A 27,877-nucleotide genomic window follows, 5' to 3' on the forward strand; every position below is an offset into this window, starting at 1 on the left:
GGCGCGCGCCCGCACTCCCGCCCGCGGATCGCTCTCCCGGAGCGCGCTCTAGCCGCCGCGGCCGCCGCCAACATGGCCGAGACGAGCGAGGAGGTGGCGGTGCTGGTGCAGCGGGTAGTGAAGGACATCACCAATGCCTTCAGGAGGAACCCGCACATGTGAGTCGCGCGCCTCCTCCGCCCCTGGGGGTCGTGGCGTGGGAGCGGCCGGGCCCCTCCGGGAGCGGAGCTGGGCGGCGGGCGGACCGGGCTCCCGGCCCAGGAGCCCGCCGGGGAGCGGAGCGCGGTCGGGCGGACCTTTGTCGGCGCCGCCGGGCTGCCTTTGCCTTACCGGGGCGCGTCCCTGCAGGTGACCTCGGAAACCCAAACGGAAGGACTCTGTTTCCCTCTCCCTCCCCACCCTTTCCCGGGAGTTGGCGAAACTCGGACGACTTCGGCCGTAGATCCGTAGCTGCCTGCGTGTAAGGTCTGCAGCGCAGACGGTGTAGAGCTGGCTGTGCTTCTGCACGCAACTCTTTGGAGGTGCATCCCGGCGTCGCTAAGAGCGTTACCGATCTTCCTGTTATTCACCAACAAAAACAAAAACAGAGCCCTAAACCTTCAGTTTACTAACTAAAGGTACTCCGAAGCTACTTTTGACTTTCTACTCCCTTGTCAGTGACTCTGATAAAACATTGTGCTTTGAATGTAAACAGCGTTCTTAAAACTGTAAGCGCTGTAGAACGGTGTGTGTGGAGTAAGGCGGATGAAACTTGGACACTTTTTAGCATAAGCTGATTCATAGTTAGGAGGGAGCGTGGTAACATTTTTATCCCTGCACCGCTGCCCTCTTTATCAGGTTACTGTGGAACGGAAACACGCGTCTCTACCTCCTTATTTCCCTTTTGCTTGAAGTCTCCGAAGACAACACACTGTCGTACACTTTCTGACACTTTTCCCTTACGTGACGAGTGAAAAGGAAGCTATTAGGAGTTATCTACAACATTATGAGGAAGCAGCAAGCGTGTAGCTCCTTTCCCATCCCTCTTCCTCCCTGGGGAAAGAATCTGAAATCCACTTTTACATTATTTTTATTTATGAGATTTAGTTTTAATAATTTATCCTTTAAACTGGAGCACATGAATTATTCTCTTTAAGCATCCCAACCCCTTCAGCTTTTTTTGCATGAAAGAAATGTCAATCCTCCATCTAAATAAAGGGTTCTTTTCCACCACGGCGATGCTTATGAGAGAATGGAGCCCTCCGATGTCTTGCTCCCTTGTGGTGTACAGTGGGAGACCTGCAGCTGTGTGCTTTATTAAAAACAAAACACTGCTGACCTCAAAACACACCTGCCACCTCTGACAGCGTCCTCCTCTTCCTTCCTGCGTATCGGCTGCTGCCCTTTTCAAAATGAGTGTTTGGAGTGATTTCCTGGCAGTAACCATGGTGGTTGTTGGGCCTTCCAAAGAATGCTTTGATGCCTTGTTGTGTGTCAGTCTCTCCACATAAGAGACATCCTCCAAAACAAGTTGGGAGAATGAAGGGCCTGTTTTCTGATCATTGGTATTACTTTCCACAAGAAATACAGAAGTTAGAAGTCTAATACACTAATCACGTTAGTTTCCCTTCTTTGAGGTAGATTAAAGGAGTATCATATTTGAAAAAACTGCAGCTGTTAATTGGTTTGTAGGTTGACCCTGCAATTTGAAACACGTCCCAGTTCTTCTGGATCACATTTATCAAACCTCATAAAGGACTATAATGTTCCTTTGTATTTTTACTGTGAAATATCATTAACATATTCTCCATTAATATATAACTTGTAATCATTTGGATCACTCAAGATTTAACAGTTTGAGATGTTGGGCATTTGTAATTTGAAATAATAGGTATTATGTCTTTAATTTGTGATTTAATATTAGTCAATATCTATTTTGGTACCTATTCTTTACAGTAGAAAATCTTCAGTAATTTACTATGTGTAGTTTAAAGTGTCTTATAGTGGGATTTTCAAAAAAATGTTGTTTACCTTTAAAGTTAGTATCTAACTGGGGCTGGGGATTTAGCTCAGCGGCAAAAGCGCCTGCTTGGCAAGCGCAAGGTCGTGAGTTCGGTTCCCGGTACCGGAGAAAAACCAAAAAAAAAAAACAAAGTTAGTATCTAACTACAGTGTTATAAATTTTTTTTTAAAAGTTTTTTCCTGTTTTTCTCCAGACATGAGGTAGATGATAAGTTTTTCAACATCTATTTTATTAAGTATATTGACTTTGTCTGTATGGAAATATCCAGCCAGAAGCAGCCTAAGATGCACTGAGACGTAGTATTTCTTGCTGTCAGATCTGGACAGGTTACCATCTTTCAGCCTTTGTTTCTTTCCTCTTGATCTTGTAAGACTGATGAGAACACAGGAAAATCTCCTCACATGAATGTGAAGCACTTTGCAGACTGGAAAATGCCATACCAAACCAACAAAGTGTTGTTGAGTCTCCACACATTTGACTGTCAGAGAATCGTACTTGACCCAGGGATGGGTGTTATCCATCCTAGTGTCCATGGGCATTACCGTCGTAGTGTACAGATCCTGTGTTCATGTGGAAGACGGCTATTTGCAGTGTAACTAGGGTCGTGTTAAATCTCTCTTACCCAGCAAGTTGTGGGCTGCTTTTTGTTTTACTTAATGAATGTGTTTTGTTTATCGAATATTTAATTGCTCTTTTGAGTTGCTAAAGGTGCCATCTTCACTGTATAGGCCAGGAAGAAGTATAAAATACTGCTTGTATGAAGACATTCAGAATTTTCATGATGTTGGAAATGTTCTAGAACTGCTGTATTATCCATGTGTACCGATTAAGCCCTTGAAATGTACTAATGTGAATGAGGCACTGAATTTTTAAATTTAATATATCTATGTGGAGTGATCCTATATGCCCAATGACTAGTGGATTTCACAGTTTGCGTCTATATGCAGAAGCCTAAAACCTACATGTATGAACAGTAAATTAATTCTGCAGAGCAGTTCAGGGTAAAGGTTGTAGTATGGTGAGCACTTGACTGAGAGTCCCTTAGGAGTAGAAAGGAGGCTGGCAAGTCTGGGGCAGGACTCTTAAGAGGTCTTACGTGTCAGAGGGAGCCAGAGACCTCTACTGGGAGCAGGGAATTGATCAAAAGTAGAAAAATGTGATTTAGAGGATACTGTAGAACGGATTATGGAAGTTCTTGACTCTGGCCTAATTTCTTTTATTCTGTTCATACACTTAACCAAAAAAGCCACATCATGATAACATACTGCTCTCTGAATATGTTGGGTGGGGCTCGGAGCTGGGACTAGATTGGTAACAGAACAGACATAGTCCCTATCCTTATTGGAACTTTAAGAATTCAAAACGCAAATTGAGAAGGCTCAAAAAGGGTAAGAAAGATATTTTGAAATAAATAATAACAAGGAAGGCTTGTTTAGTTTTTTTCTGAGGAAATAGCATTTACATTGAGACATGAGGAATGAATAGTTGGGCTTAGGGAAAATATAGTTTGGGGTTTTTTTTGTTTTTTGTTTTTGTCCTTTTGAGACAGGGTGTTGCTATGCAGTTCAGGCTGGCCTTGAGCTCACTTTGTAGCCCAGGCTGGCCTCGAACTCGCAATGATCCTCCTACCTCAACCTCCTGAGTGCTGGGGTTATAGGCATGTGCCACCACGTCCAGCTCCGAAAATATACCTTCTAAGCAGTAGATAGGCTTTAATGAAATTTTGCATAAGGGAATGATAATAAATGGTAGTTTTAGTTTGCCTGCGGATTGAATTAAAGAATAGGAAGTCAGATAGTCTCGTAGTCTTACATTTGATTTACTTACTTGTATTTATTTAAACAGTGGTATAGTTGTGAAAGTTTGGATTCAGAGTTTGAAAGTCCGGGATCTGATCCTTACTTACCCTTTTACTTACTAACTGGATAGACAGGTGTCTTCAGTAAGGAACAGAGTCAATATCCATGTAATATTGGGGCTGGGGATTTAGCTCAGCGGCAAAAGCGCCTGCCTGGCAAGCGCAAGGTTGTGAGTTCGGTTCCCGGTACCGGAGAAAAACCAAAAAAAAAAAATCCATGTAATATGAATGCTGAACTTCATCTGGAAGCCGATATGCCCGTTGTGAAGCGAGGCACTCAGAGATGTTTCATACTGTGTATGATCTTAAGTGAATTTACTGGCTGCTTTTAGCAACCTGGAAAAGTAACCTAAGAAATAAGCCTTATGGTATCTCTTTTATTAGCAGGTCAGAACTCCAGTGTGGTCCCAAACCTTGATATCTTTAAAAATCTTGTGATGTTGGTAATTTGGGTAGTATTTACTAGAGCACACTGATAAATACCAGCATTCTTAAATGACTAGAAACTTAACTATAAAACAGTGAAATATCCTGGTGGTGAAAGCATCACAAATTCCTCTTATTTTTGAGGAAATAATTAGAAATGTATTTGGTACTTATAGCACATTCACTGCAGCCATTAAAAGTAATTATGTAGGGGCTGGTGATTTAGCTCAGGTGCAAGGTCGTGAGTTCGATTCCCAGTGGTGGGGGGGAGTAATTATGTAAGAAAATGTAAGTGAATGGCCAAGTTTTGTTTAAAAAAAAGAGGATTATATTCAGTGTGATCCTACTTTTTATAAAATACGAAAAAAGGATAGATATCCAGATGCTGACTGTGGTGACAAATGGCTTTTAGTTTGTTTTTCCTGAGTTTTCCACCTCTTTTTTGGTTATGAAGGTAGAATTTAAACTGCCAGAAACTCAGAGGGAATTACTCTAAATACTGATTTGCTCTTCAGTCTAGAGCTTCAGGATAAGTACTAGAAGGCCCAGATTCTTAATTTAGTTAGCAATGTGATCTTAGATAACCCCTTTAACCGCGTTGTAACTCAGTTTCCTCATCTGGTAAAGTGAAAACCTAGAGAAAGAACGTCTCGAATTCTGCTCAGATTTATCTGCCAGGCATGGTGGTGCACGCCTATAATCCCAGCAGTCAGGAGGCTGAGGCAGGAGGATCACAAGAGTGTGAGGCCAACCTGGGCTACCTAAGCGAGCTCAAGGCCAGCCTGCACTACATAGTGAGACTCTGTCTCAAAAAAAAAAAAAAAAACCTGAAAAAGTGGCCTGTGACCTAAGAATATAGGCATAGAAGGCTGAAATCAAACACATTGTTATTTGGAAACTTACTGATCTATTATCTTTATAAAGTAAATATTACATATTTTAGGAAGCAACACACCACTATATCTTGGGGTCCTGTAACTTGACAAAGGTTTAACATTCTTTGCCCCAGCTTTCCATTATCTATTAACCAGAGCACTTTCCCGACTGACCTACAGTATCTTAAAAGAAGAGTTTGCTTTTCATTACAAGCAAGAGAAGGTATTATTCCTGTGTTTTAGATGGGCATCCTGACGGCAAGTGACCGAACGATTTACCTGTCAGTGGTATAAAGGAGAAACTGGTTACATTCCTGTTTTTGTCTGTGCATGTTACTACTACTCTTCCCGTGTGTTTTTGTTTTTTTCCTAAGGCTTGACATTTTTTGTTATAACTATTTTCATTTTTCTAACATACAAATAACTGTCGAGTTTCTCTTGGATGGATAAGGTCTGCCCCATTCCTTTATTGGAGATATAATGCAGTTCTGCCTTTCTGTATATGAAGAAAGATCTGTAGAGGCGAAAGTGGCATTATATATGTCTCATGTTGTTTTTAGTACAGGGTGTTGTTACAGAAAATCAGAGGTAGTGTTCTTTTGTAGGATTAAAAAGTGACAACCTTTGAAAACAGTTTGAATATTATTACTGAAGTACTAGAATAATGTTTTTCTATAAGCAGTTATTGAGTACCTGCTATCTCCAATGTGTTTTTGTTTTTAGAAGTGTTTCTTAAAAGGGTAGTGTGTTTTTTTAATTGTGCTGATGGTTTTGTCATGTAATTTAGGTACCAAATTAGTAGTTGGGCATTTTATTTCTGGTACAATTAATGCTTTTACATTGGGAATTTAATTTAAAACAGACTATGCCCAGAAGCCAGGATTCTTTTATTCTTGTTACTATAACATTTATACTTTTGGCTTTTGCAATTCTTTGAAGTGTTATTAGTGGTTGTTAGATCTCGGAAGAAAGAATTTCCTGAAAAATTAGATTGAGGATTTTTTTCTTTAATTCTTGTTTGTTTTGTTTTGTTTTTAATGGCCCACTTTATATAGTAAAACCTGAACACCAGAAAATACATTAGTCTGGTATACTAGATTCAGTGAGTAACCCTAACAGTGAGTCTCACTTATTTCAAGGTTAATATCACCAAATATAAATGGAAATACATATTTTTAAATACTGGACATTGACCTCAGATGCCTTCTCAACATTGCTCCTGTTCTTCCTATAGATATTTTATTTATATAACTGGAGGGACAAAGTGATAACATTTTATCAAAAATACTGACAACTCTTCAAAAAACTATTAGCTCTTTGAAGTCTGAGGCCACCTTATTTCATTCATTTTTGTATTTTGAGAATCTAAAAATAACATTGCAGATACTAATATATGAAGTACGATTGACAAGGTATTTGGGAGCACCTTTGAATCTGCTGAACGTGTTTGTCAGGACAAAATACCTTTTTGGAGTTAAATTAGTTCGAAGGAATTTTAGTGACTTGTATCCTTCAGAGTTCCCTTTGTTATTGATATCTCCCTGTGCCTCTACTGCAGTGATCGGTAGAAAGGTTACCTTAGAGCTATCCAGGTTTGCGTTTCTGGGAGAAATTTTATTTGAGATCTACTGCTTCCTCCCAATTGATGACAGTGACCTAACCAAAAAAACAAGAGATTTGTTTTCTTATAACCTGTGATTGAGCTGGTTTCCCCAGACTGCATCTGTCATTATGTTTTGACAGTGGAATACCAGTGACTTAAAATGTAGTGCCACACACAAACTCTGAAAATCAGTGTTTTATTTTGTTTTTTAAAGATATATTTAAAAATATAAATATTCAAAATATTACTTATTGCAGCAATTCTTGCTATTAAGAGTTACCCATTAAACAAACGAGTTTTCTCTTTGAGAAAGGATGCTCTATGAAAGCAGAAATTATAGCTTTATAGTTGAAATGTGGGGAGGCAGGCTAGGCAAAAACATCTGTATTGCTTACTGTGGTAAGTCAGACGTCCTACATATTAGTTATTAAATTTCTGCCTGCAGTACAAGTTTTCAGCCTAAAAGTTGAGGTGGATTGAAGGATACAGATGTGACTATAGATCAGAATGATCAAATTCTGAAATGAATTTTGTGTTTTGACATTGATTAGGGTGTTTTTTAAGATATAGAAAAGTATAGAGGAAACAGACGTGGATCTTTTACAGATCAGAAGCTGACGAAGAGATGGAGGAAGAGGGAGGGAAAAAGGGGAAGGGGACATAAAAAGAATTAAAGTGTGTTATGTACATGTACTAACTCCCCATCACGAGTGTAATCATTACGGACTGCGAACATTTACTAAGAAAAATAAAATTTAAACAAAAATTTGGAAAACACTAAATGTAAAAAATAGGAAAAAGATTATCAGAGTCTCACCGACAACATAATTTTAATTGATAATTTGTTTCTGTTCCACATGTATTAGCAGGCAAACAACATTTATTTACATCTAAAAAAAATAGGAATAATACAAGTGACATTAAAAGTGTAAATTCTATAAAAATAAAATCCTTCCTAAATATATTCTTCTCTGGATAGCTTAATGTCCTTCCCAAAAATTTTTTTTAACTTAACTATGTATCTTTTAAATAGAAAATTATACAAAAGGCTTTGTGCTGTATATTGTGTTCAGTATTCTGCTTTTCGTTTATTCAGCATACCTTGGTAATCTTTCTATGCTAACATATGCATATCTACTTAATTTTTTTAATAGTCTGGCACATGGATGGGCTACATCCTTTTTTTGATGTTCTTACATTGATAAACATTTAGATTGGTTCCTGTTTAGTTGCAATGAACATTATATTCATATTTTTAGGATAGGATCAATTCCAGTTAGTGGAATTATTGAATACAGTACAGTATTCAAAATTTTGAGAGATTTTCAAATTGCCGTTCAAAGATGAGAGGAGTGATTAGTCTTATTGGCAGCAGTAATCCATCACACTGTTTTTCCCATATTCTGCCATTACCACCAAATTTTATATTTTTTGGTTTTTTGCTATAGTAGGTAAGGTAAATGATATTTTAAAGAAAGGGAAATATGTGGGGGGGGGATAAAAAAATTTTGAGGAGGCCAGTATTACCTTTAATTCTTTGTTATGTTTTGTGTATTAAGAGATGAAATTGGCCTGATTCCATGTCCTGAAGCAAGGTATAACCGGAGTCCCATAGTACTGGTTGAAAACAAACTCGGAGTGGAGAGCTGGTGTGTCAAGTTTCTTTTACCGTACGTCCACAACAAACTCCTTTTGTACAGGACAAGAAAGCAGTGGCTGAACAAAGATGGTAAGTATGAACCGTGTCTTCTTCTGGTTTTTAGCAGCGGCATGGAATATAGTGGAAAGAACCCTGCTCTGGGTGTTGTGAGTCTAGTTTTGGCTCTTCCCTTCACTGCCTGCGCAGGTGTTTAACATCTCTCCTCACGTGAAGAATTTCAACTAGATTGTTAGTTTTCCATTTTTACAGCTGCAGTGATTATGTGGCGGTCCCTTAGACCAGATTCCAGGCTACTGGCTACAGCCAAAGCAATTCTTACTTTATCTATTGATATAGTAGGGTCATTTGTAAGATTTTATTTGAGGAAAGCATCCTCTCTCAAAAAAGCATTCAGGCTTAAAAAGAGTTTGATTATCTTGGAAGAGGCTTTTATTCCCTACAGTCCCACCTTCTGGTTTGTGATATTTGCGTATTTTACGGACAGTAGAACTTGTTTTTGTAGCAATCCAAATGAGATGGTGGAGATATCATCATCATGGTGGTAGTTATGGTATGATCCAGCGCAGTGATTTATGAGTGGGCCATTACGCTGTGAATCTTACTTGAGCTCTGGCTTTCTGAGTCTTACTCCTGCACTGAAATGAGCAAAGGGGCCGAGGATATAGCTCAGCAGCACAGCCCTTGGCTGGCAAGCACAAAGTCCTCAGTTCAATTCCTGGTGCCAAAAACTTTTTTAAAAAAATGAAATGAGCAAAAGAAGAACTATCCCAACATTTTCTTCTTTTACTTCTTAAAATAATTCTTTACTGCATCAAAACATTCGTAATTATCCCACATTTCTGTTTTTTGGTATTCTGTATTAAACTTCCATGTGTACAAATTCTGGTGATCTTTTGGGCTCACCTCAAGTCTCACCTTGTGGGGGAGAGTACACATCTAAGACTGTCCTCTTCTGTACCTTTAAAAGTGCTCCTTGTGGCTGTAGGCTGATTTTGAACAAGAACTGTTTCCCCAGAGAATGTAATTACCAGTTCAATAGCCATTATCAAGAGCCTACTCATACCAGAAGCTGTTATAAGTACTCTGAAGAATAAGAATGAATGGTAAATGGTCCCATTATTCTGGAAGTTTACAGTTGAGTGCTAGTCTCTTTAAGGATAGGGGATAAAGAGTATCATGATTTCCCTGAATTCCTCTCAGCACTGACCCTAACATGCTGTCATAATAGGTTAAGTAGTACCTTTCCCTGTTTAGACCGGAAAAGTGGGGTTGAAGCTTTAATTAGGAGTAGTTTCTATTTTCTGTGTAATTCACTTGGTTCGTATTCTGACGAGAAGGCCATGCCTAAACTCAAACATAATTTGATTGCATGACCTAAGTGTATGGCATAGACTTTAATGTATAAGTTTAGACACGTTTAAATGTAAGTTTAGACACATTTAAATGTAAGACACATTAAATGTAAAATTATTTTTATTTATTTAGACCCACTTTAATGTTCTAGTCCATCACCACATCATAAGTTTCAATAATGTGGAGGTAGAAAGTAGCACCGTATGAAACCAAGCTTGTATTGTTTGTATTCTGCTGCACAGAAATATATAATTGGGCCAGTATGTAACTGACTCCAGTGTGAGGGGCAAGGAGAGATAGCATGATTCTGTCATAGAGAAGAAACAATATGAGTTTTTAAAAGTCAGCTTAGGTTACCGTATTTCACAGCTATTTCACAGCTGTTTCATTAGCTGTGTGCCAGCCCACCTACCATCTTCCTGTGGTCATCCAAGTTCTTCTTTCCATTTCTATTTCTTGTCCTTCTGAACTCTATTGCAGGCTTTGCTGTGTCTCCTTATCACATACTGTTAGTTTGATAGTTCCGGGAGGCCTTATATAGACGATCAGATGATTAAGCTTGCTCACTCACCCGAGTATCCGTTATCATAACTTTTGAATTTTGATACAACTGTGCACATGCATAGAAGCAAAGTTTGATTTTATTCTGTCCTGTATCCTCAGGGATCATCATTTAATTTCCCTTTTGTGAGGGGCGGCATAGTTTAGTGTGGTATCACCTATTGTTCAGTTTGTATATTAGCATTAAAAATGAGGAAGTAAATTTCTGACTTGACAGAAAAAGGTATCTGAAAATACTGACTGATGGACAGTATTATGCCAGACTTATGAACCGAAACAATTAAATCACAGAGGTGAAGCTTCCTAAAAGAAATATGTCAGATTTATTAGGAAAAAAAATTTTCATGAAAATTCCAATCCTTTACAACTATTTTGCAGAAAATTCTGTATAAGAAAAGCCATGTAAAGAAAGCTGACACCCTAACGATTCGGAATGTCAGTGTCTGCATGATTGATCAGGCTGGAATCCTAAGCATCCATGTAAAGGTGACCTTTATTACTGGGGTAGATTTTTTTCTCTTCTTAACCAAACTGAATTCATTCTCTTATAGTTGTAGCAGGTTCCTTAGACGTTTAGAAAGCATCCTATTTAATTACTTAAAGACTGCTTTTTTTTTTAAAGTTGCTGTAATAATAGCCATATTTGGTTTGGGAGAAGAATGCTACTGTTTCTGAGAAATCCATGACAAATACTAAAAATACAAAAACAATAAAACCCACCCAGATGAAGACCCCAGCATTAAGAATACTGACGAGGCAGAGCTCTGTCCCACACTTGGTATTTGAGTACTGTACCCTCCTGCTGCTTTTTACTGTACCATCTTCCTCTTCCCCCCATCCCTAAATTCAGTCTATCACTGAGCTGTGCCTTTAAGGCCATTTTCTGCTATTTCTTTTGCTGGCGAGGCCTTCCTTATTTCTCATATGGACAGATGTTATTACCTCATAACTGGTCTGTCCCACTTTCAGGCTCTTCTATAATCCTTGTCCTTTGCACCGTTAATGAAACACTTTAAATAGTACCTCCCTTCCTCGCTTTTGAGGGGAGGTTGCCAAAACCTCAGGATCAAACCAGGGACATGACATTCTTCAGAATGTCTTTAGAGAAGTGCTTCTCTGAGATAAGTGTGTGCTCACCTTATTTTAATATGTGTCTGCTCATCTTCTTTCTTGATGCCTGAGCTGTCAGTGTGGAGTTTAAACTCATTAGCGTCATATTCCAGGTTGTCTACAGCCTTGCCTGCCTCGCTAGTGTTTCCTCCAGTTCACAGGCATCGTCTGAGGTTGTAGGCAGGCAGCTTGTCTACAGATTTACTTCAGTTTGGCTTGTGTAATGTTTTAATAATTGTTCTTAATTAGAATACATGTTTAAAATCGGGATGAAAATCTGGGCTTCTGTCTTCACTTGAAAAATCAGGAAGCTATGTGCACAGGTTTCTGCACAGCAACGGCTGAGCCTCCGTCCTCTACTTTTCCTCTACTTTTCTTAAATGGGCAAGTCTTCTGGTTTACCACATATCTTCACACCTTTCAGACAGTGAGATGTAGTGTCATTTACCTCATCAGTTTCAGTTTTCTCCTTTTTTGACTTTCATTTGAACTCCACAAACATTTGCATTTGGAGCCTTTTGGTATACAGTGCAACCATAGCCCATGTTATTCCATTCTCCGACATGCCCATGTACTACTGTCTTTCTTTTGTGCTTTTGCTGAGGCCGTCCTCATGTCTTAATGTTAGCATGAGTGAGGTTGTTAAGCACACGTGTACATTTACATTCAACCCTGTGAAGTATTTTTGACTGCTTCACGAAGAGATAATTCTGTACCCTCTTACGAGAGTTCTTATTCAGACAGCTTGCATAATAACACTTGCCAAGCTACATTGTAGTTGATGATTTAAAAAGATTTCCCCCTACTGGTTTGTGAGTTTGGAATAGAGATTATGGCTCATCTTTATTTATGCAGCACATTTCTGTGCTAAAGAGACCCTTACCCAATGAATAACAAGGATTTGGTAAGCTAGAGTTCTTAGCTTAGTCTAGCTATCAACTCTGACTGTGCACTATAAAAGGTAACTCTACCCTAATCCTCTCTTCATAAGTAATCAGTGTATTTTGGAGGAAGAGATTAACCAATGCAAGTTGACCCTGAATTTATTTGTAGATGCACGAAAATCTATCTATCAGACAGTTGTCAAGCTCATTGACCATTGCCAGGTGCTGCTAGCATTGGACCATTTCTAAAATGCAATACTGCAGAGAATGCATATTAAGTTTTCTCTGACTTCTGTCACATCCTGTGTTCTTTCCTTGTTACAGCTGGAATTTACTTTCCTGCATATAATGTGACCTGATTTCATTTTTTTCTGTGATATGATGGTCTAGTAGTATTTTGGAGTATGTGTAATGACCATTTGTCTGCTGTCTTTGTTTTGATATGTGGAGACAGGGCCATTTAATTTCAGGAGACAGTAGGACTTTAAGTAGCTCATATCTTTTGGGTAAGGCTAGGAAGAAATGATACATAGTTGGCAAAATTTAGAGAGGGAAATAATTACAGTATGAAATAATTACAGTAAGCTTTTGCTTATACATGTTTATCTTTGGGTTTTTGGCTAGTCCTTTCTACAGAGGGCAGAGTACTTGTCTGTAGTGTCCTGAAGTGGACAGAGCATCTGCTTTGCAGGAAGATGGACCTGAATTTAAATACTCAGTACGTCAGCATCCTAAAGTCACTTGTCAGTGTCTTTAGGCAGATTACTTCACCTCTGTTGCTGTTTCCACACAAGTGGAAGGGAATACTAATCAGGACCTCAGAGACTTGCCCTGAGGATCTGGTTCTTTAATTATATCCATTGATTTCTAACCTAGTTACTTTTCATTGATTAGCCCTTTCTCATTTCTGACATTCCACTTCACCCCCTCACTTCTTGCATGGGAACTTGAGTCCTCATTCAGGAAGCTAGTAGTTTGTTAAAGGGGAGGGCTGTGGTTGTGTATGCTGCTAATTTTGTTACTACTGATGGTTAGTTGAGGCCATTGATGTATTAAATCTTGAGGTTCTAAAAAATCTTAAGAAATTGGAAAAAAATCTCTGTCCAGGGATCATTGCCTAGTTCAGATTGTTATTCTCCATCTAGAAGCATCGGGTCCGAGTATCACTGTAGAATTGGGCTAGGAGACAGGCTTGGAGAGAGGAATTAGGTATTGTCTTGACACTGCATGTTTTAGTCATTTAATACCTTTATCAGGAAGTACTGATATTAGCTGCATTTTACAGATGAGGAGGATACTCTGAAGCACACACAGTGATCTGCCCATGAAGTCCTAGGAAGTGATAGAGCTAGCCTGTAACTGCAGCAGCTGCTATAGCCCTCCTAAGGGCACAGCCTTTCTCTCCATATAGGCATAAATTGAAAATTGGGGTTCAATTTTCTGTATTTATTTGTTATGGTTTGCTTTTGCTGTTATACAGAAGTCTCTTTTTTGTGGAGGATGGTCTTGTCTTCACTTGTAGAGGATAGGGAGGGACAGTTGTGTTCAAAGTACACACAATAGCAACTACCATTAATTACACATTTTCTTTACCTAGTAATATAATGGCTTTTTGAATAATTGTAGACATCAAAGAGATTCTAAAAGCTTTCCCATCATGTCTAAACTTTGCCATATAGCTGCTTACCTACTTAGTGCTTTTTTTCGTTCTTGTTATTTTATAAGTTTAGAAATTTAGACAGTTTCTCTATAGGAATAACTGCCTCACTGTTTCTGATGTCTTTGATGTTGAAAATATCCATTCTTAGTGGTAGGTAGCAGTGATATTTATTTGATCAAATACTTACTGAGCAATCACTGTATCAGACAGCTCATCATGCATAACTGAGATACTACTATCCCCATTTTACAATTAATGAAAGTGAGGTTCAGAGAGGTTAAGTTTTATAGGAGTAAGTGGAGAAGCTGGGATTCAAACCCAAGCAGAGTGGCTCTTACCACCCCCCCCCCTTTTTTTTTTTTTTGGTTTTTCTCCGGTACCAGGAACCAAACTCACGACCTTGCGCTTGCCAGGCAGGCGCTTTTGCCGCTGAGCTAAATCCTCAGCCCTTACCACCCCTTTTTGCTGTGGACCAATATTAAAGTGCATTTGAATGGGGGTCATGTCTTCTTTATCTTCACTCAGTTCCTGGCTTATTGTAGATGCTCCCAAAAATTTGTTAAATAAATAATTTGAAGATGTATTAAGGAGGACCTGCCTTCTTAATTGATGGTCTAATTAAAAGGGTAGTATTTAAGTAATTAATGAAATATGACGCACAAAAAACAGATGAAAGATTTCTCTTACTAGATAGAGCTTTCATAGAAAGATACACTTAAGAGTTCCTGAGATATAAAAAGTTTGTTGTTATTCTTTAAGTTGAAACATAGGGAGAGATTTCTGGTAGAAGGAATAGTAAACAGATAAACATGGGTTGTGTCCAGAAAGAGAAGGTAGGCAGGTAGGAGGTATATTCAGAGGGTGGTGGGATTTGATTTCGGTTGTTTCGCATGTGAAAGGAGAAAGTGAAATGCCAGGCTGATAAGAGGCTGGGACCATGTTCTTGAAGGGTTTATATTTAAAGTACATTCTCTCTGCTCCCCATTGTCTCACTGAGAACAGACTGTGTGTGAAGGTCCATGCCTCTTCACCTTTGCCACACCTTTTCCATGGTCTGCAGAGCTTTTGCTGCCATGTTCTGTAGTCTCCCCCAGGTACACCAGTGTAAGAATTACAGATTCTTTTCTAGGCAACAAAGTGTAGTATATTCTTCTACTTCCCAATTTTTTCATTTTGACTTATGTAAGTATTGTGTGTATATTCTCTCCAACCAAAGGTGACCTTGTAAAGGGTGAAATAAGGTTTTTAAATTACCCTATTCTTTTAGTCCTAAGGGATCAGTTTAACCTTCATCCATGGTCAGTACATGGAATATTAGTGGAATTAAATGAATGTGGGACAGAACATTTTACTATTATCCTTGGCAAATATTACAAATTAAATTTACTAAAAGTGAAAGAAGGGAAAGATTAATTGGATTATTCTTCAGGAGCATATCATGTTTATGCAAATGATAACTTATGACCGGAAAGATGCAGGTCAAAAATGTAGGCTGATCCTGTTTGTTGCTCATTATTAGATGTGACAGTGTGCTCAATAGTAATGAAATCATGAGCTCAAAATAAATGTTACCATCATTTATTAAGATGCTATGAGGATAGAATAATTGATTTTATCAACTAGAATATTTTTAAATGCCTGTAGGGTGTACTTATGTATAAACACTTGGGTACTTTGTTCTTAGATATTTAAAAGTTTATCTTTTACTTTAACGTGAAAAATGTCCTAATTACTTGTAGACAGACATTTTAGTTGCTGTATAATTGATTTGTTAAAAGCAGTTAAATGTTTACTTGTCACATATAATTGAGAGACTGGGCAAATTGCTTAAACTTTGTAAATTTCATTTTCTTCGTCTATAAAATAGAGTAAGAATGTCTTAGAGACTGGTTATGAGAATTCAATGAAGTAATGTGAAAGAAGTACTTAATATCATGTCTAGTACACAGTGATGCTAAATGAAGTATAGCAATTATTCTTATTTAGTTACTTGACCTCAAATACATGCTTGGTAGGGCTACCTAATTTAGTTTTATGCCTCTAATTTTATAATTGTAGCCTAGATTTTTTTTCAATGTTAGTAAAAGGAAATATGTCTACTTTTTTTGTTCTTTTAAAACTACGCTTTAGAGCTTAATTGAATACTTAAGAATATTGTCAAGATTGTAGTAGATAGCTTTTTAAAAATGAATAGGCTATTCATAGATGAGTTTTAAGTATACGTGCTGCCAAAGTGAGCACTAGATGAGCTTTAAGTAGTAGACAAAATGAAAAACATTCATATGAATATAAAATTGTAAATTAAAGTACAGATTTTTAATATCCATCACATTGGCTTTGTTTTGCGCTGCTGGAGATCAACCCAGGGCCAAGGCAAGTGCTCTGCCACTGAGCTACATTGCCCGCACCGTCACATTGAGTTTGAACAGCAAACTTATGTAGGTCAGAATTACAAGCAGTTTCTTCACATTACTTCATTAAGTTCTCTTAAGTTAACTCATCTTTCTCTTGGCATTTTTAATGGTCCATTTGGAGCACAACTTACAAACAATAGAAGCCATGCAGATTTTTTTATTGTTTTGACATAGTTCTACTTCAGGAACTATATCCAAGGAAAGGAATCTGTAAAATAAAAAAATGTTTAAAGATATAGTAATTTTATCATTACTATGGCAGTGTAAAACTGCACAGGAAAGAAACATATTGCAGGAGAATGTAATGAGGTGTATTGGGTTGGTTGGTGAATCATTTTTCCCTCTTTTGAAAATTTGCACATATTCTATACTTGGGATATTAATGGAATTAAATGAATTGTTTTCTTTGATAAATATTAAATCAGTGCCCCAAACTACTAAAATAATGACATTATATTGTAAAATTATTTAGTGTCAACTTTTAAAAGAGTTTATTATAAGTAGAAGAAAGTCTTGAGGATACTTTTCATGTAGAGAATATCCCTTATAGTTTAGAGCCAGGTTGTCTGTCATTAAAATTAGTATGTCATGAGATCTGTATTATTATAATTGGAGAGAGAGAAGCTTAAAAGAAACCAGGCTTTGAAGGGTAGGACTATTTGTTTTTAATATGACTTCTTTTTATTTTAGAATTGATAGATGTCACGTGTACTCTGCTGCTTCTAAACCCAGATTTTACCACGGCATGGAATGTGAGGTACATAATTTTCATAAGTGATAAGATGAAGTTTGTCCATATTTCTGAAGATTTATGAGTTGTTAGATGTTTGAAAGATGACATATAATCTGTTATGTCCGTGACATCCTATACTTACTTTCTTCTACCCATTCTTTGTATCTCCATGACAGCGCCGATGAATACTGTAGGTGCCTTTTGCATGTCTGTGTCTGATATCTATGAATTTTCTTGCCTGGAAATTTTCATATTGAATTATAGTACCCTATCTGGTGCATGCTTTTATTTTCCTTCCTTTAGGGGATGTGGGGTATGGCAGCTGGCATAACTGAGTGAACTATAAGACACTGACTGGTATTTTTGAGAAACACTGCAGTGCAGAAGAGAATGTGGGATGACGATGGAAGGCTGCAGTTTTTAGTCTTAGTTTATTGTTGACATTCTGATCCCTGTGGGCAAATTGTCAGGAGTCTGACACTTAGTGTTTCAGAGCAATATCATGTTTTTCATATTATGTTCTTTGAATCTGATTATTACAGATTTTAAACAAAACACTTAATAGAAATACTACAATTAGAGCAGGATAATTTTTTCATTAAATATTTTCAGTTAACATGTATATGCATACATACTTAAAATTCTTTTAGACTAGAGGAAAGCAGAATACAAATTATAAATAAATGAAAATAAAATCCTGTTGAATATCCTAAATTATTATCTTTTAAGATATCCTAAATCATACAATTTAATTTTCTGTGCAAGATATGCAAGGCCATATCTTGAGTTATTGTTTTGTAATATTGACTAAATTGTAAATTTAAACTAATTAAGAACTTGTATGTCTTTTTCTTAAAGTGTCCTTTAAATAATGAATGACCAGAAATCTATAAAGACTAAAGTGTATAAAATGAAATATAAAGCTTTAAATTTGTATATGATTTTAGAGCTCTGATTTTCTGATGAGAAGCACTGCAGTAGGTAAGGAATGGACTGTTTATTGAGTGGTTACTTTATTTCAGGGACTGTACTGCACCATTTGTTACCTCATATGATACATACAGTATTTGAGAACATTTGTTCATTCATCATATGTTTATTAACTACTGTGTGCTAGGTTTAGACGCTGGAATAGAGCCATGAACAAAGCATACAAAAAGTCTGTTAATAGTGAATGAAAAGTAATAAGGGCATTCAAAGGTAAAACATTAGATCAAGTGGTGGTAAATCCTAGGCAGAAAAAGTGAGAAAAGAATGCAGAGAGGCCAAAAAGATGAGAAAGCGTCATTGCGGGGCTCTGTTTTGCAGTAGCCAGGGCCTCCGCAGAGTGGCATCTCCAGTTCCCCCACTGCTCGCCTCCCCCATACCCCGTTTGGAAACAGGGTCTTACTAAGTTGTGCAGGCTGGGCCAAAATTTATGAACCTGCTGCCTCACCATCGCAGAGTCCTGGGATTACAGGCTTGTGCCCCTAGTCCGGGCTGGTATTGTTGTTTTAAATAGGGAACATTTGAGAAAAACCAACACAAAGTTCAGGGTCAAAGCCTTGATTTCTCAGGTAAGAGCCTTCCAAGTGAAAGGAACTGTGGATGGAAAATCCCTCAGTCCTGGCTCAAGTGGCCCTGAGTGTTCTGGGACTGCAAGAAGTCCGTGTTGCTAGAGCAGCATGAATGAAGAAAAAAGTAGTAGATGTGGTCAGAGAGTAGTGGGCCAGATCTAACATGTGCAGGTTGTTACCCTAACTTTTGACGTTTACTCTGGGTGAGATAGAAAGTCATTACAGTTTTTCAAGATGAGAAGGGACATAGCTTAGATTTTAAAACTGGGTCCTGTGTGGGAAGTAGACAGTAGAAGTACAGGAAGTAGCTTGGAAGTTAGGGAGAGGTTTCAGTGATTTTCCTGAGAGATGATGGTGACTTGAAGAGCTCAGCTGTGGAAATGGTGAATAGTTGTAAAATCTGCATAAATTGCAAAGCTACAGATGATGAGTTAGATATGAAAGAAGGGCATCAGGCTTGGGTTTGGTTTTGCCTGGAGCTACTGAAAAGAACATTGCCATTTTCTGAAAACGGGATGTGTGGCTAGAAGTCAAGAGTTCGGTTGGGCACATGTTTTTTTGTGTCCATCTAGAGGGATATTAATCTAAAAGTTCACCGGAAAAGCCTGGGCCAGATAAAAATGTAGGAATTGGAGCACATAGATAGTTTTAAAGTCACAAAACTGAGATCTGCAAAGGAGTAGATGCAGATAGCAAAAACAACCCGTTCAAAGTCTGAGCACTGAGATACTCCAGTATTTTCTGAGGCCAGTGTAGTAACCAGAAGCTGCTCGTCTGTGTTGAGCCCTTGAAATGGCGACTAGTTTCCATGGAGATGTGCTAGAAATATAACTGTGCCAGATTTTGAAGACTGAGTACCCAAAACAGTGAAATACCTCATCATTTTTTATTAATTATTTGTTGAAATTATAACATTTTGGATATATTGAATTAAATAAATTTATACAGTATTTGTTTTTAATATAGCTGTTAGAAAAATTTTAAATCCTGTATGTACTTACTTTGTGATTCACATATTTCTATTGAGCAGTACTGTTCTAGAGTTTGCAAGATAAGGAAAGATCAGCAAAAAGGACTCTTAGGAAGATACTGTGAACTTACAGTGGAGAGCTCTTGAAGGTTAGGAACTGTGTCTTTTTGTTTTCTTCTTTTGTTGTTTTTCTTTGTTTCTCTAATGCCCAGCACCAAAGAAATATGAAGTTTGCAAACCGCACACTGAAAATAAATTCAGTGAAAAAGAAATGAAGATATTGGGGAAAGAAGAGTACCTCAGGTTTTCACATTCTCATTATTAGAGGGAAATGGAAAATCCTTAAAAAAAATTTCTTGCTAGCAAGCCGGGTGTGGTGGCGCAGCCTGTATCCCCAGTGCTCGGGAGGCTTAGGAAGAAGGGTCACAGATTTGGGGTCAGTCTGTCCCGAGACCTGCCTCCAAAAGCAAAAATAAAAAAATGCCAAACAAGTTTTTACTAGCATAATGTATAAACAAATGTACATAGCTACGTATCTGTACACACACATACATCTCTGTAAACATAGATACACTTGCATTATTCATTAGATATCTTTAAGGCAGCTAAGTGTAGGAGAGAAAATCTGGTCCATACAACTTAGTTCTGTTTCATCACTTAACTAGCAGTTGACTTTCGGCAAAAACCTTTAATTTCTCAAGAGTTTTGGTTTATAAAATAAGAGATCTGAACTAAATCAGTTTTATGATTCTTTTAAAACTGACTTTTTGTGCGTAGTTTAGTTTCTTTTGAATGGAAATTGCTTTGTAAATCTAACTTCAGTGATGTGTATAGCAATTAATCTTGAAAGATGATTAAAGTTTTATTATAAGTGAAAAGGAATCTGGATTTTTGTAATCCCTTGCAGATATGTGCGTTGGTAAATTTTGATTTGTATTCACTGATTATCACATAAAGACACAAAATCATGTCTGCATTTTGAACAAACAACAACTAACCTTGGAAGTAAACTGGTCTAACCTTGTGAGGTCTTTGTTACAAACCAGATACTCAGCACGTTGTGTTATATTTGGTATATTTCTTGTACAGTAACCCTGGGAAACATTGAATGATTTTTACTATATTTTACAGACTTCTAAAAAATGATCTGAATAGTCATTATCTAGTTCAGTTTCTAAATGTTACAATCTTAGGGAGGATAATAGAAGTTAAAATAAATTTTTTAGCTGATCTCCTATGATTATAGTAAATGGTGCCTAGTTTTTAAAAAAACCCTGGTTATTAAAAAATGACTGTTTTTGCTTGAAAGTTGGTGAGTTACCTGATGACAGAGGTTTTTGTCATTTTGTCCTGCTTTTTCATCAGTCTGTGAACTTAAGAGTAAACAACATCTTTGAGCAACTAAAATAGGTGGTACTAAACTCCAGTGATTCATATTCCTTACTCAGCCTATTGGTTTAAACTGATAACTTTGTATTATGCAGATTTGAGGCTTAGTTCTGACAGTTTGAGTTAGGAAGCATTGAGCAAATTACTGAACACCTCCAATTCTCCGTTTTCTTCTTTATAAAATTGACATAATGCTGAGTTGAACCATTTGAATTTTTATTTTTTTCCTAGATCAAAAATACTGAACTTGCCGCTCAGCTCATAGGTACTGATTTCTAACACCATTCTCTGTTAAAGAAACTAGGCTTCTTGGAGAAATGGATGATTCTAGGCTTAGGGCAGAAAGTATGTAAGATGATTTTGGTGCATCTGTGGAGTCAGAAAATAAGGAAACTATTCAAAACAAAGTATACAGTAGTGGGGTTGTGTTAAAGGGACACACGAACCAATTAAAAGAACTTCCAAGAGCAAAAGCTGGAAAGATTTCAGCAACAAAATAAGTGCAGTAGTCCTTGCTTATCATAGTGGGTGCCTAAAACAAAGAATAATATGTTTTTTCCTACTAAGGGACTAATGAACTTAAGCAGAATGGGTACGCTGGACAAAGGGATAATTCAGATGCTGAGCTATGCTTCCTGAGATTTTATCGTGCAATTCAGAACAACATGCCATTTAAAACTTAACACATTATTTCTGGAATTTTCCATTTAAAATTTTTTAGCTCTGACCATGGGTGACTTAAACTGTGGATAACGGGGTAATTACTTTGACATGGTATTGGTCTATAACCCCAAGTATAAAATAAGTATCCATAAAATGAGTATCCATGCTGACATATAACCTCAAGTATAAAATAAGTCCATGCTGACATAAAAGAATCAGTGAATAAAAAAGCAGGAGGCAGAAGACAAACGTGCTGTTAGTTTATATAGGTAATTCTCTTCAGAAGGCAGAGTATTATTCACTGTTTCTAAGTGTGGGCTGTGCACTGAATCAAAAAATCAGTGACTTCCTTCCAAAAAGCAGTAAGGAAACCTGACATAACATTCCCTCAACCATGTAATCCAGGTCGTCATCAATGATAAGTCGTGTTGATCGTATGTGCTCCTGGTTTGATGTACTTTACCTGTGTAGTCTTCTTTCTCCATACCCATAACCTGAGTTTGAGCACAATAAAAGTATTATACAACATATCTGAGCGGTCCTCAAAAAATGTTGAAGCCATCAAAAGCAAAGTGAGCCTAGGAGCCTGCAGTTTAACAATCAAAATGTAATGTGGGGTCCTGGATAAGGCCCTGGAATAAAGAAAGAAAATTTGGTAGAAAACTAAGGAATTCTGAATAAAGTGTGGACTTAAGTAATATCAATATTAGCTCATCAAATTTGATAAAAACACGATAGTAATACAAGATTTGACAGCAGGGAACCTAGGTGCAGAGTATGTGGGAGTTCTCTGTTTTGTCTTTACAACTTCTCTGTTCATTTATTTGGTTTTTTTTCTAAAAAGGATTGAATATTGGTAGTTTCACATGGCCCAACTAATTCTTACAGGGTCATTGTAAGAGGTAAACTAGGTAACATCACTTAACAGTAATTAGGGAAAGTGTTCTGTGGATGACAGTTTTTATGAGGCTGACTATCTTTAGTTCAGACAGAATAAAGATTGGAGGAGAAAAAAGATGGCATTTGTACATAAAATTCATTGTTGTGTACCAAGTACAGAACTAACCAGTAGAGATTCAGCCTCAATCAAAATAAACTTTGCAGAAATATGAAAGTACAGTGTCTCATAGATGAAAGCACAGGATAGTATACAAATCTTCTTGGTGGCTGTGAAAGTTCCCATAGTTGTGTTTTAGCTACAGAACGAGGTGATTTTTCCTGAGGAACAAGAGTTTTCAGTGGAAAGTGATGAGAGTTTTTTTCTATTTAGTAAAAAGACGTAGCACAGATTTTTACAAGGGTTACCTTTATCATTTCAAAAATATGCTACGTGAGGGACCTCTGCTTTTTTTTTTTTTTTTTTTTTTTTGTTTTTTTTCTGGTATGGGGAATCGAACTCACATCTTCGCGCTTGCCAGGCAGGTGCTGTGCTGCTGAGCTAAATCCCCAGCCCCGCTCTTTGCATTTATAATTCTACTTTTTATCATTTTTCAAAAACCCATCCACCTACTCCCTTATCTCACCTTTTTAAAAATGGTGGCCCTCACTTACATAATTCTCCTGACAAGGTTGTACATAGCATTGTTCTTACCACCTCTGCTGTCTAACCTCAGCATAATAGATGCTTTTTCCCTTCCTGGTTTTGCTAATGTTTGATGATCCCAGGATCATTGTTTCTTCTGTCAGCAATGTGCCACCTAAGAAGTAGAAGCTAGACTTTTCAGTATGAACACAAAGATTCCTCCAGTCAATCTACTTTACCTTTAAGGTAGCACCCCATTTCTCCAGCAAGAAAATTTTCCCCAAAAATGTTCTTTAGACTAGTACTGTATCACTATCTAAGCTTTGGGGAATATTCACGAAGTAAGTTAATGCCTTAAGATTTATTTCAATTTAGTTACACAACTTTAAAATGACAGGAGATGTTTTGGTTTATCAGTTTTCACTTTCTTACATTTTATTAATCAGTTTTGTTGAAGTGCCTTACATGACTTAGTTGACATCAGTGACTTTGTCATCATAAAGTCATTTTTACCTATTAGCAGTTTTCCAGACCCCCCCATCCTCTTCTATCTAAGTTGTTTGAGTTACTATATTTGAATCTTCAAGTGACTAGAAATCTCATCTCCATCCAGATTCTTCTTGACTCTGCGAATTCAGGAAAGAGTTGATTTTTTATTATACTGCTATGTTAAGATTGCCATAACTTAACCACTTACGGTATTTCTTTTTAATACAATAATTTTTAAAAAAAAAAAACTTGTTTGCAACAGTATCCAACACCTTAAGGTGTTCAGTCTTGCACCCAGGAATGTTTATTAATTGATAATATTTCACTTCCTTTTTTATGCTTGTCATGTGATCTTTGTAAGAAGTCATATATACTGTTGGTTGAGGTTGTTTCAAACTGAGTTGTCTTCCCTAAAACACAGTGTTTGTTTTTTCAAAATAAACAAATTAATAGAGCACCCATAATTTAAGAAACTTTGCAAAGACTCCATTATAAGTTGACTCCCTCTTTTCTAAAGAAATACTTTATTATCTCCCCATATATGAGAATGAGGAAAGGCATTGTAAATAACAGTGTCTTAAATTTAGCAAATGAAAATTAAACATAGTACAGTACATTCTTTGCAATAGTGGTTCTGAACTTTCATGTGCCTCACCCAAAGGGTTTGTTAAAACACAGTACTCTGCTTGTCTGCTTCTGCTTGAGTGTGTCTGCAAGACTGAGAATCTGTGTTTCTCCTGTTTCAGAATACGCTGAGGTCACTGTCAAGGGCTCCACTTTGAGAAATACTGTACTACAAAGTAGTCAGAATTACACAGAGCAATCTTTGCATCCTTTTATTTCATAGATATTTCTATTTACTGTCTAAGGAGAATGTTACTGATTTCAGAAGAAAAGCTTTCTAAGCCTGTAGAAGCAATTGGCTGGTGCATTATTTTTTTGTGTTTTTGTTTTGTTTTTTAATGAAAAATAGGTTTTCTGTATATTGAAAGGAAAATAATCAGTTAAAGTAAACCTAGGTATTGCTTCAGATTCTTTTATAATGTTACCAACCTTAAAGTGATAAACGGTTACCACTATTTGTATTTTCATTTAAAAGGAAGTTATTTTCTTTATCAAATAAAAATTGAGAAATAGTACATTGCTGCTGGAAAGAAAATTTACTGACATTTTTAGAACTAAATTCATCTAAGCAGTTGATATATACGGGTTCTGGTTTTGTTGGGCTTAAACATCTATAAAATAGATTAATAATATAACAATTTAAGATTAATAATTGATCTGATTTTATTATAAAATAATATATTGAGAATTAATAGGAAGCACACTTGTAACATTAGCACCTGTCATCAAAAATATATCTGATTTTCTGGTGTGATGGTGCATGCCTGTAATCCCAGCACTCGAGAGACTGAGGCAGGAGGATTGTTGTGAGTTCGAGGTTAGCCTGAACTACATAGTGATACAAAAACTTTATCTGAGAAATTAAATGTAAATTGCATTTACTGAAAAATAGGTAGCAACTAGTGTGAACTTCTTTAAAGTTGCATTCAACCTTTGGTTGAACTTGGTCAGCTTTAAAACATACGCCTATTACTTCCGTTTATATTTTTTAAAAACCCGGCTACCTACTGTATTAAGGGCAAGTGTTTCACATGGTAATACCTCTTGGAAACTTAATAGGACAAAAGAAATACTTCTGAGCACAAGGCTTTGTTTCTTGTTTATTTCCCATAATTCTTTTAGAATAGCAAAAAGTTGGGAGCAACCTAAATATATATTTGTAGGGAGAAAGGATATTAAATTACATCCACAGCTAGTGAATAAAAACCACTTGACCATTCAAAATACTCATTACAAAGATTATGTAGAATCCATAGGGAAAATTTTTTTTAAAGAGAATAAAAAATAATTTAAAAAACCTTAGAAACAATACAGAATTTAAAAAAAAAACAAGATGATAGGAATTCAACAATGGTTGTAATATTGCATATTGTTGTCTTCAAAGTAGTTGCTCAGATTACCAGATATAAGCATGTAAAATCAGTCAAAAAAAATCATTAACTGTTGCTTTTAATAAACCAGGGAAATTCTTAAAATATAATGAGAGCAAGATATAAAATTAAACATTAAAAATGTAAAAATATGGGGAGATACAGAACAGACAATTTAAACAATAACAGGATAATGATTCAATAAATAATCTTTTTCTTTGCACCTCAATTATACACTGTGTTTTGGCTTCCGTGTGTGTGTGTGTGTGTGTGTGTGTGTGTGTGTGTGTGTGTGTGTGCGCGCGCGCGCACGCGCGCACGCTCTAGGAAGCTGGAGCAGTTCTTGACTACTGTTAGATAACTGCTGTGTAGTCGTATAATGTTAAAGTTAGAATCCAGGAAACACCTTTGCTGTAGAACAAACAGTTAACTAAAGTTCCACTGTTGACCTAAGAGAAGCTCTTATTATGTATTCATTTTGAGGTTATGAGAACACATTCTTATTTACTGTATGTGACATTTATGACAGTTCAGTACTATACCATAGTGGTTTGGTTTTTGATGTCCTTTTTTTTTTAATTTTAATTCGTGGAAATTGACATTTCATAATGAGGTTGTATTAAAAGTCATGCAGAATGTTTGAATAGGAAGATGATGTAGTGCTTTTCAAATTTTTTCTTTTATAGGAAAGAATTGATCCTCTCTGGTACCTTAAATCCAATTAAAGACTTACATCTGGGAAAACTGGCCTTAACAAAATTTCCAAAGAGCCCGGAAACATGGATTCACAGGTGTGGTTAACTTACAGCCTACTACCATGTTTAGAATTCAGAATGGCCGGAGGGAGGAGCAGCAAGTGAAGCAGGATCTCATGTTGGTTCACAACATAAATTTTTTTTTTTTTTTTTTTTTGGTTTTGGTTTTTCTCCAGTATTGGGAACCGAACTCACGACCTTGCGCTTGCCAGGCAGGCGCTTTGCCGCTGAGCTAAATCCCCAGCCCCCACAGCATAAATTTTAAAGCTCATTATCTACATGTAAATCTAGGGGCTATCACTTTTGCTCATGAGCAGCTAACCTCTCCAAGTTCTCAGTTTTCTTTTTTGTAAAATGGGAGTAATTATTATACCGGTCTCATAATCCAGTGTGCATGAGATGATAGATGTAAACATTACCACAATGTCTGGCACGTATTAAATACTCAATAAACATTAGCTACTGTTAACTGTCTGTATAGTTGTGGAGATTGCATTTAGATACTCAACATCATACTGAGCATTTTGGGCTTTTAAATGCATTAGATTGTGTTCCTGGTAAACATAGTGGTACTGATGGTTATGGTCATTAAAATAGAATTATAAAGGAAGCTAAGGGCAGCTGAGATGAATTGTGCATGGGCTGAACTAAAGTTACTAAGATCATAAATGACAAGAAGATAGAATGCAAGTAAGGTCTCCAAGTCCTGGCTTTCTTTAAGCATCTTCCTCTTGGACCACATGTAACTACTTTTATTTGACTAAAATAGAGGGTGTCCGCTTGCTGATTGGTATTAGTGGAGAAGTTACTGTGAAGAAATCTCTTTTCATTAAGCCACTCTGACTTTTCTTTAATCCTAGGCGTTTTAAGTACCTTATGTCAGTGTAAGGTACCTTTAGCTGTAATCTTTGCCTAGTATTTCAGGGCAGCTCCTTTCAAACCATCATCAGTTGTATTTTACTAGAAACTGGCTAGCAAACCTCAGAGAGACTTTGTGTGAGGCCTAGAAAGGGTGGTGCTAGGGGGTGGGAACTATTAATGTATATGTCCGTTCATTGCTCTGTGTCTGCAATTCTTAAATCAATATTTTGTTGTTAAATAAAAATTTCTGTTATTTAAAAGTCATGACATTAATTTTCTTACTCAATTTTCTCTACTTTTGGGTTGAAAATTTTTATTCTGAAAGAATGCTTTCATAAAACGTTTGAAACCAAAGATATTAAGTAATTGTATACACCTTTTTAGTACTTTCAATTTAATGCTAATGCAAATCTTAAATAGACAAAAAGCTGTGGGTAAAGACATTTTAAAACCTCCTTAATGGTTTAGCTAATTGTGTTATGTTTGTTTCCTTCTAGAGTTTATGCTGTAATATGGAAATTTTGCTTAATGAAAGCTGT

The 27,877-nt window shown here is 36.8% G+C and overlaps 1 protein-coding gene across 1 annotated transcript in view; it reads left to right on the forward strand.

Annotated features, from left to right (window-relative positions):
* The first annotated feature begins 8 nt into the window (after positions 1–8).
* Positions 9–27,877, forward strand: part of Ptar1 (protein prenyltransferase alpha subunit repeat containing 1) — a 46,928-nt gene continuing 19,059 nt past the window's right edge. Inside the window, exons 1-4 of the mRNA XM_005388558.1 lie at positions 9–158; positions 8,324–8,493; positions 17,097–17,163; positions 26,409–26,513. Of these exons, the coding sequence (XP_005388615.1) occupies positions 73–158; positions 8,324–8,493; positions 17,097–17,163; positions 26,409–26,513 (428 nt within the window). The 5' untranslated portion in view covers positions 9–72. The remainder of the gene's footprint in view (positions 159–8,323; positions 8,494–17,096; positions 17,164–26,408; positions 26,514–27,877) is intronic.

Source organism: Chinchilla lanigera, unplaced genomic scaffold (genome assembly GCF_000276665.1).
Source record: "Chinchilla lanigera isolate Chin_1 unplaced genomic scaffold, ChiLan1.0 scaffold00033, whole genome shotgun sequence".
Taxonomy (NCBI): domain Eukaryota; kingdom Metazoa; phylum Chordata; class Mammalia; order Rodentia; family Chinchillidae; genus Chinchilla; species Chinchilla lanigera.